The 10,812-nt window shown below is 37.9% G+C and overlaps 1 protein-coding gene across 1 annotated transcript; it reads right to left on the minus strand.

The window, feature by feature from the left end:
- Positions 1-767: 767 nt before the first annotated feature.
- On the minus strand, positions 768-10,265 carry LOC146952829 (uncharacterized). Its single transcript, XM_085740447.1, has 4 exons — positions 8,991-10,265; positions 7,685-8,955; positions 3,930-4,064; positions 768-3,314 (listed from the first exon to the last, which is right to left on the minus strand). The coding sequence occupies exons 1-4, from the start codon at positions 10,263-10,265 to the stop codon at positions 2,783-2,785; spliced, it is 3,213 nt and encodes a 1,070-aa protein (XP_085596573.1). The 3' UTR covers positions 768-2,782.
- Positions 10,266-10,812: the final 547 nt, after the last annotated feature.

Here is a 10,812-nt window from a genome sequence, read left to right on the forward strand (position 1 = left end):
GTACTACTTTTTGTAAAATACTTATTTTTGATCGTGCACGACATCGATCAAATTGGCGCCGTTGATGTCGTGCACGATCAAAAATAAGTATTTTACAAAAAGCAGTACAAGGCAATTAAACCTTGGTCGTTTCTCAAGGATCTTTGATAAAGCAATGCAAATTAGAACAGCAAAATGAAATCAAATTGGGGGGTTTTGTTTGTGGAAAAGGACTATAAAATTGACAAAATTAACGATTTGGCAAAACAACCAATCCACTGGTTTGTCGGATTCTGATCGAGTCCATCATTGGTACTAATAATATTCGGTTCCATAATTCAATAACTTGTTTGATCACAAATTCAATTCATTAAGCATCAATTAAATTTGTAAGAATTCCTACTGATTATATGAACAAGCACCAATATAACCTAGAGTTTGATTAATCACAATTTGGAAACAAGCGTCACAGAATTATCATTAACCTAATTATCGAATTCTATCAAACCAATAACAAAGCGTTAAAGAACCCAACAATCTTCACTCGAATATAAATCAAAACAAGCGTCTAATTTAATTCAAGTAACCCTAAGCAGGTACATGATTACAATTCAGCAACATCAGATTGAAACAAGCGTTCAACATATGAAACTATGAATTATAATCGATGAAATCAATAAGAACTGAAACAAGCGTTCAGTACATAAAACATTCAACACATACAATTGAAGATTGAAAAGTAAAAGACATTAAATCATAGAACAAGAAATTGACATTGAAATGAAACCTCAAGACTTAAAACAGAACCCTTAACCAGTGAATTGATCAACGAAATTAAGCTTCCATAGGGTTGGTTTTGCACAAAAACAGAATATGAAAAATGGCTGAATAGAAGATGATGTTCTGGCTGTTTTCAGCCTTATTTATAGGTCTAAACATTAACCTAGTTCCTAAAACCGAGTTGCAGCAATAGTTGGGCCAAAAGTCGACTACTCGACCCATTTACGGTTAAAACCATTTGACCCAAATTCGCAGTCAACAAAACTGCTTCAGATATTGGCATTTTTGATCAGGAGGACGTCCAAACTGGGCTTTGTGCTCAACATGAAAGTTGTAGATATTTTTCTTAGCTTTCCAACGCTTATTTGTACGCCTCAACCGGATAACCGCAGCCAAAGTTATGGCCTGCGTAATGAAAGGTGTCAAATTACTGTTTATTCAGAAAATAAGTAGCGAAAATAAAATAAATGCAAAACTAAACTAAACTTAGAAAACACATTAAAAACTCTAAAAATAAAGGGAGAAATCATAGAATTGACATAACATAAGATAGAAGAAAGTACATTAAAAATGCACTGATCAAATTTCCCCACACTTAAGCTTTTGCTCTCCGAGCAAATCTCAAGATTAAAGACTCAAGGTAAAAAGAAAAAACGAGACACAACATGCTGCAAAGTTACAAGCAATTAGCACATTCCAGGATTCAAGGAGCATAACAATCATGAATAACATCTTATAACTGGCGCAATGAACAAGGTGGCTATTAGACTAAAAAAATGCATCAAGAATGATAGAACCTCACGGAATTTATAAGTATAAAGTGCACTCAATCACTCGTGAGGTGTGTGCAATCTGTATAAAATGGAGTGTCAGGGTTAGTATTTGCACTCAAAGCACATCATCAAAGCTAGCACTACCATAGGCTTGACAAGCCTCTTACGTCCCCAAAGATGGAGGACATCCACACAATGAAGCACATACATGTACAGATCAAAAGGTCTTTATTCAGGTTGTAATGGGGCCAAGGTACAGGTGGGATAAACCTAAGGAATACTAAGGCATAAATTGAAGAGAATAAAGAAGCATGAATTCATTGAGTAGCAAGTATGAGTGGTGTTTGAAAGTAACAAAATACAGCAACATAATAGAACTCAACACCATAATTTCTTCATATCCTATGATAACTTTTTCGCACGCCTTCACATCAGAATTTGCCCACAATACAACTTTCAACACAAATTTCTTTTTTTTTTTTTTTTTTTTTGTATTTCCAATTTTTTTTCCTTCATTTTTCTTTTCTTTTTCTTTCCATCATACCAAACCAACATAATATTTCCCTTTCCCTTATCAGATAAAAATTAGAACCATAATGAGCACCCCCACACTTATTCAAAATTTAGAATTCAAGCTCCTTCATCCACTAAGATTGGGACATAAAAAGAATGGATAAAACAAAGGCTTAATTGGCTTGTAATGAGGTAATAAACAAAGAATGGGATAAATAGCTCAAAGGGGCTTAACAAAGGAAAAATTGCATCAGGGTAGGCTTATTTGGCTAAAAGTAGGTTATGAAAGAAAGATGGCCTAGATCATTTCCGTACATGCATGTGAACAAGTGTTTCAAGAGTCAAGGCAAACCTTGGAAGTAACTAACAGTATGAGTGAATTCACACAAGAAACAACAAATGTTGGAAGCTCAAAAACTCACAAGGTTTCATGTTCTATCACCAATGATGCACAATCTAGTATCAAGTCAACTTATCACACTACAAAAGTAAAAATGTTATCCACATCATGACATACAACTCTAAGCCTAAAACAATGAAACTACTCATAACAGTTGCATGCATGCCAAAACTATATATTTTTTTTTTGTTGATATGAACGAAAAAAGAAAAAAATAAAAAAAACTAAATTAAAACCAACTAAGTGTAAAATGTTCCCCCCCACACTCAAATCAGACATTGTCCGCAATGTAACAATTAATATAAAGTGAGAAAAAGGAAGGAACACACCCGAGGAGCTAAGGAGTAGATGCTGAAGGATATGAAGGCTCCTCCAAGGAGAGCTCTTCAACAATTTCTTCTTCAGGCATCAGACTTTCATGGAACCGCTTCAGCCGCTGTCCGTTTACTTTGAACACTTTGTCGGTACCTGCACTTTTAATCTCAACTGCACCATAAGGAAAAACATTAGTAACAACAAAAGGTCCAATCCATTTGGACCGAAGCTTGCCTGCCATGATTTTTAAACGATAGTTAAACAATAAAACTTTTTGGCCAATTGAGAACTCCTTCCTAGAAATCATTTTATCATGGAAGTGTTTTGTTTTCTCTTTATAAATCCGAGAGTTCTCATAAGCCTCTAACCTGAGCTCCTCAAGTTGTTGAAGTTGGAGCTTCCTCTCTATGCCTGCTGTCTGCATCTCAAGATTGCATCTTTTGACCGCCCAATAAGCACGGTGCTCAATTTCCACTGGAAGATGACATGCTTTACCAAACACCAATCGATATGGAGACATCCCTATAGGTGTCTTGTAGGCTGTCCTTTGTGCCCACAACGCTTCATCTAGCCTGCGGCTCCAGTCCTTTCTATTAGGTTGCACCATCTTCTCCAGGATCTGCTTGATCTCTCTGTTCGAGATTTCTGCCTGACCATTAGTTTGGGGGTGATATGCTGTAGAAACTCTGTGCACAACCCCATACTTCTTTAGCAATGTCTCCATGGTGCGGTTACAGAAATGAGTGCCTTGGTCACTTATGATGGCTCGAGGTATTCCAAACCTGCAAAAAATATTAGACCTGACAAAATCTGCAACAACTTTAGAATCATTAGTACGAGTGGGGATTGCTTCAACCCACTTTGAAACATAATCAACAGCAAGTAAAATATAAAGAAAACCAAAAGAGGCAGGGAAAGGACCCATAAAATCAATACCCCAGACATCAAAGACCTCGCAGAAAAGCATCGGTTGTTGAGGCATTTCACTCTTACGAGTGATGTTTGTACCTGCTCTCTGACACCGCTCACAAGTGCGGTAAGTCTCAAAAGCGTCCTTGAAAAGGGTGGGCCAAAAGAAGCCTGAGTCTAGCACTTTCCTAGCTGTGTGTTGTGGCCCAAAATGTCCTCCTACCTGTGAAGCATGACAAAAATGAAGAATAGATGCAATTTCATGGTCAGGGATACATCTCCTAATTACCTGGTCACTACAAAATTTCCACAAATATGGGTCGTCCCACATATAGTGTTTTGCATCACTTTTTAATTTATCAATTTGTGCACGTGATGCATGTGCGGGTACAACTCTCGCAACCAGATAATTTACCAAGTCAGCAAACCAGGGAGTAATATGTTGCAACTGTAAAAGTTGCTCATCAGGAAAATCATCTTGAATGGGGAGGGGTTCCTCAACCCTTTCTATTCTGCTCAGGTGGTCTGCTACCAGGTTTTCAGCTCCACTTTTATCTTTAATCTCCAAATCAAATTCTTGGAGCAACAAAATCCACCGAATCAGTCTCGGTTTTGCCTCCGGCTTCTTTAGTAAGAACTTCAAAGTTGCATGGTCAGTAAACACAACTACCTTGGAACCTAGCAAATATGATCTAAATTTGTCAAGAGCAAACACAATAGCTAAAAGTTCTTTTTCAGTGGTAGTATAGTTAGACTGTGCAGAATCTAAAGTTCTGGAAGCATAATAAATAACATGGGCAGCCTTGTCAACCCTTTGTGCAAGGATTGCTCCCACTGCATAATTAGATGCATCACATATAATTTCAAAGGGGAGAGTTGTAACGCCCGTCTTAATTATTCGATTATTTAAAAATATATTTATATATATGATTTACGTGATTTTCATGACTGATATGTGTGAATTTTATGATTTATGAAGTTGAATGGGTTATATGATTTATAACTGAATTATGAGGGATATTTTGTTGTGGTGAAGTTGTTATGTTGTTATGACTTATTTTATTATTAAATAAAATAAGATTTGATAAATAAAATAAAAATATTAAAAATTGGGCTGTGTTGTGAGATGAGCAATTAGTAGTGATAAGAGTAATTAGGAGAGATAAATAGACAACAAAAGTTAGAAAACATAATACGTACGTTTTTGGAGAAAAAGGGAGAAAAGTCAGAAAAGAGGAGAACCAGAGGGAGAGCTGCGATTTCATCATAACCAGGTAAGGGTGAGACTAATTTTCAATATTATTAAGGGTATAATTCTATAGGATGAATTTAGCATGATTAGGTTAAGTTTTGGTGAGAATTGAGAATTAGGTTTAGGATCAATTTTGATGAATAAATCAAGAACAGATGTTAGATTGATGCAAAATTAGTATACAGACCTTAGATATGACTTAAGATGATAATTAGATGCTATTTGGATGAAGGAATCATGAATATAGGTGAAAAGTTGTGATTTTTAGGTTTCTGGCCGTACTGACATTCATCGCTCGCACCTGCGAGCAAGAACACTCGCATCTGCGAGCTAGAACCCAGAACTCGCAACTGAGAGCAATGCAACTCGCAACTGCGAGTGACCTGTGAGCTCGCAACTGCGAGCAGAATAACTCGCCACTGCGAGCAAATACGTAGGAACCCAGAATGCACACTTTGCTCGCCAGTGCGAGTGAAGTTACTCGCCACTGCGAGTTAAGCTGTTAGTTGCCCAAAATTGTCCCGATGCGATCCTTTCGCACGTGTAGTCTTGAGATGACCTTAGAAGTAAGTTAGAGAGCTGTTTAGGATGCTTTCATAAGCTCCAGAAGTCTGTTATGGTGACTGAAAATTAGAAGTGTTGCTGCATGAATGCTATAATGATGTTTTATGATATTTATATTGATGTAATTAATTCCTTATGTGAATGTTAACACATTCAAGCATTGTTAATTGTTGTATGTTGCTGCTGTTTTCTGTTGTCGACTGTTAGTGTCTTGAGGTTGCATGAGTCGGTCTATGTTGTTGGAATTTAAGAAGTTGTCCATGATTATGAGTCGTATGAGTTGTACACGTCGTTGTCTAAGTTGTTGGGAGTTGAGTCCATTGCATACTCATATAAGTTGGTTGAGGGCTTGATGCCCTGGAATGCTTAGTCATTCACATGATTGGTGAGGGCTTGATGCCCTGGAGCTTTTGCTCACTATGTTGGGGGCTTGATGCCCTGAAGAGCCTAATTACGCTCATATAAGTTGGTTGGGAGCTTGATGCTCTGTATTGGTACCAAATGCATTTGCATATCAAGAGGTTCATGATGTTTAAGTTGTCAAGATGTTGTCGAGTTGATAGAGTTGCATGGTCAAGGATGAGTTGTGTCGTCAAGTTGAGTGTTAAGTTGATTATGATTTGTGATGAGAATTAGTAATGGTATTGATGATTGTATTTGTTATGTAATGAAAAATTATGCTAATTGTTAATTGTTGATATGTTATTAATGTTTAAGTTGTTAAATGCATTTTATTGGATTATATGCTTAATGTATTGATTATGAAATCTCACCCCTTCTGCGTATATGTTGCCTCGACCGTGGGTAATGTGCAGGTAATAAAGATTAGAGGCGTTCAGGAGTGGACTCTCAGTTGGTGTCTAGGTGCTCTGATACGTAACGGGATAGGGGCTTGCTTTTACTTCTATTCCTTACGTGTCTCTTTTATGAACTAATTTATGAGATTTTTCAATAAGGCCTGCGTGCCAAGACTTTTAAATGTTGAACTATTTTCCGCTGCAATAGTTTAAGATTTTTCATGATGTTGAATTTGAAGGATAATTATTATTATCCATTTTATGATTTAATTGAAGTATGTGACATTCCGTTGTGATCAAAATACTCTGATTTTAAATGAAATTTTCATGTTGGGAAAACGGGGTGTTACAAGAGTCCAGTTAGGTGGCTGAATGATTGGAGTAGATGTCAATGCTTTCTTTAAGCAATCAAACGCCCTCTTGCATCTGTCATCAAAGGAAAAATTGACATCCTTTTGCAGCAAGTGTGATAGAGGGAGAGCTATCTTGCTGAAATCCTTGATAAAGCGCCTGTAAAAACCTGCATGACCAAGAAAGGAACGAATCTCACGAATGCAAGATGGGTAAGGCAAATTAGAAATCACATCAATTTTTGCAGGATCCACTTCCATCCCTTTTTGAGAGATCACATGTCCTAAAACTATGCCCTGTTCAACCATAAAATGACATTTTTCATAATTCAGAACAAGATTAGATTCAATGCATCTTTGCAGAACTTTGTCCAAACTTTTCAAACAATCATCAAAAGAAGATCCATAAACAGTGAAATCATCCATAAAAACTTCTATGCAATTTTCAATAAAATCAGAAAAAATACTAAGCATACACCGTTGGAAAGTTCCAGGTGCATTGCATAGGCCGAAGGGCATCCTCCGGTAAGCAAATGTGCCAAATAGGCGTGTGAAAGTGGTTTTTTCTTGGTCCTCCGGTGCTGTGAATTTGAAAGTAACCTGAAAAACCATCAAGAAAACAATAATGTGATTTACCTGCCAACCGTTCAAGCATCTGGTCAATGAATGGTAAAGGAAAATGGTCCTTGCGGGACGCTTGGTTGAGTCTCCTATAATCTATGCACACTCTCCAACTATTTTGAACTCTGGTGGGTATAAGCTCATTGTTCTCATTCTTAACCACTGTGAGTCCAGTTTTCTTGGGAACTACTTGCACCGGACTCACCCACTGACTATCAGAGATGGGGTAGATAATGCCAGCTTGTAACAACTTGGTTACTTCCTTTTTCACAACATCTAAAATCAAGGGGTTAAGTCTTCTTTGTGGCTGCCTCACTGGTTTTGCTCCATCTTCTAATAGTATTCTACGCATACACATGGACGGGCTAATCCTAGGAATGTCAGCTAAGGTCCAACCAATGGCTTTCTTATGGGTTTTCAATATTTCCAACAACTTTCCCTCTTGTTCAGCTTCAAGATTTGAGGAGATAATAACAGGTAATGTCTCACTCTCTCCTAAATAAGCATATTTCAAGTTTTGAGGGAGTGGTTTGAGCTCTAGAGTGGGTGGCTTCTCAATGGATGGCAATGGCATGGTAGAAGAATCTGCAGTAATGTCAACATTAGCAACATCATGTATATCAATGGAAGAAACAATACAAGTATGATTAGTAACATTATCAGTGCAAGTATCATCAGTGACAGTGTCAAGAACACTGGTGTATGTGTTATCAGTGTCTGTGCCATCAGTAGCATCATGACTATCAACCTGTAAATCATTTTCAACACATGTTGAACATAATTGAACATCAGTGCAACTTTCACAAGTGTAACTGTCATCAAGGTCAGAAAAGGAGGGACAATCTGCAGTAAACTCATTAGCACACTCATCATCAATTAAGTCAGCAAGTAACTTTAAGGCAAAGAGAGAGTGCTCTTCATTGGGGTGTTTCATTGCATCAAAGATGTTGAAGTTAATTATGTTATCCCCAAATTCCATAGAGAGTGTCCCTGCATAAACATCAATTTTTGTTCTAGCCGTTCTCAAAAATGGTCTGCCAAAAATGAGAGTTGCCTTAGTGGAACTCGTTTCTCTTTGCATGTCAAGGATGTAAAAATCTGCAGGAAAAATTAGATCATTAACTTTAACAAGCACATCCTCGACAACACCTTTCGGGCGGGTAATGCTTCTGTTTGCAAGCTGAATCACAAGACCTGTAGGCTGCAAAGGACCAAGACAAAGAGAGTTATAAACAGAGGTGGGCATAACATTAATGGAAGAGCCTAAATCCAACATGCAATTTCCAAATTCAATATCTCCTATGGTACAAGGAATAGTAAAAACTCCAGGGTCTTCACATTTCTCAGGCAGGCCTGTCTGCTGTATAATTGCAGAGACATTCCTACTCATGTTGACCCTCGACTTCCCTTTCAGCTTCCTTTTGTTAGTGCACATCTCCTTCAGGAATTTTGCATATTTTGGAATTTGTTTAATTGCCTCAAGGAGAGGAATGTTAACTTCAACCTTCTTAAATATATCCAAAATCTCCCTTTCATTGTCTACCTGATCCATCTTCTTGCTCTTCACGGCTCTCTGAGGAAAGGGAAGTGGTATAGACTGCTCATCCTCATCATCAGGTTCAGAGGTAGGTGAGTTAGGTGTAGGTGCAGGTGCAGAAGCATGAGTTTGCTTATTTTTATCAATTTTTTCATTTTTTCGCCACTCGTTTCTGCACTTGTACCGACTGCTACATCAACATTCTTACCAGACCTAAGGGTTATTGAACTAACATTTGGGTTTGGTATAGTTTGGGCAGGGAGATTCCCGGAGCCCTGAGTTTGCATTTGGTTCATAGCAGTTGCTAGTTGTCCAACCTGTGTTTTCAGATCGTTAATGGATGTGGTTGTTGTCTGTTGGTATTGGATTTGCTGTGTAGTCAATTTCTTTACAAGGTCCTCTAATGAGGGTCCAGAAGTAGCCACTACTGGTGTTGGTGTGGGTTGAGTAGACTGGGGAAGTGGTACATGTAACTGTTGTTGCAATTGTTGCGCGGTTGGATTTCCATACCGCAAAAGCTGATGGTTCCGCCAGTTGGGATGATACTTGTTTGTTGAAAGGTCAGGGACATTATACCTATTTTGGTTGTTGCCTTGGTTGTACACATTCGCCGCGTATGCTTGAGGCAACTCATTTATGGAATCATCTTGTAAGATGGGACAGGTATCTGTCGGATGCTCAGGGGAGGTGCAAATGCCACATACCCTTTCTGTCTGGGTCTTTCCTAAAGCCAATTGTTTTACCAGAGATGTAAGCTCATCAAGTCTGGTTTCTATAGCTTTGTTTGAAGAGGAGGCTTGAATTTCATTCACTCCTTTTGTCAGAGCCACAGAATTGCTTCTAGTGGTGAATTGTTGGGAGTTGAGAGACATGTTCTCAATGAGGGCTTTCGCTGCGGCAGGTGTCTTATCGACAAGAGTTCCGCCACTAGCAGCATCTAAGATGTTTTTGTCCATGGGTAGTAGCCCTTCATAGAAGTACTGAACAAGTAGTTGCTCACTAATCTGATGTTGCGGGCAACTAGATACTAATTGTTTAAATCTTTCCCAATATTCAGCAAGCGACTCGGTATCACGTTGTCTGATGCCACATATTTCTTTCCTTATTGATGCAGCTCGGGAGGCAGGGAAATATTTTTCTAGGAACAGTTTCTTTAGGTCGGTCCAACTCGCAACAATGTTGGGTTGCAGATAGTACAACCAATCCTTTGCTGCTCCTTGCAGCGAGAACGGGAATGCTCTTAGCTTAACATGATCTTCAGTAATTCCTTCAGGTCTTAGGGGTGTAGAGCACACGACCTGAAACTCCTTCAGATGCTTTTGGGGGTCTTCTCCTGCAAGACCATTAAACTTGGGCAACAAATGGATTAAGCCAGACTTTAGTTCAAACGGAACAGTAACATCAGCATATTCAATACATAAACCATTATAATTGACATCAGGAGCAGCAAGCTCTCTTAATGTTCTTTCAGCCATGTTATTATCAAGAACAAGTTCAGAATCAAATAAAGTATGCAAAGAAAAGTTATGTAAAGAATCAGAATCAGAATCACACTCGTTAACGGGTGATGAACTAGTGTTAGCCAGATTCAATCTACGACATGTGTGAAAGGTTCTCTCAATTTCAGGATCAAAAGCTAACAATTCAGAACAAGCAGACCTAGTAGCCAGAACTATTTCAGCAAAGCTGCAACAAACTTGAAAATGTCAACAATGTTACTACTAAGCAGAAACAAAACAAAGGTAGAGATATGATCAAAATAAATTCAGAAAAATATAAAAACACGAAATTTAATCTAATTAAACGAAATAAGAATTTTGGAAATTTTTTTGGATTTTTTGGAAACTATAAAAAGCGTAAAAAATTAATTAAAAATAGAAAAACGATGAATTTGGGATTTTGAGTACCAGAATTCTTTAGAAAACTTCTAAAGAAGTCCCGATCAGTGAATTTTTCTGAATTTTCACACCAAGTTTCAGAGCAATCGGACACAGTAGACTAAAAACCGGTTTCTTACGCGTG

This window comes from Medicago sativa, chromosome 1, assembly GCF_051527215.1.
Source record: "Medicago sativa cultivar Bolivia chromosome 1, Bolivia_mono, whole genome shotgun sequence".
NCBI classification, from domain to species: domain Eukaryota; kingdom Viridiplantae; phylum Streptophyta; class Magnoliopsida; order Fabales; family Fabaceae; genus Medicago; species Medicago sativa.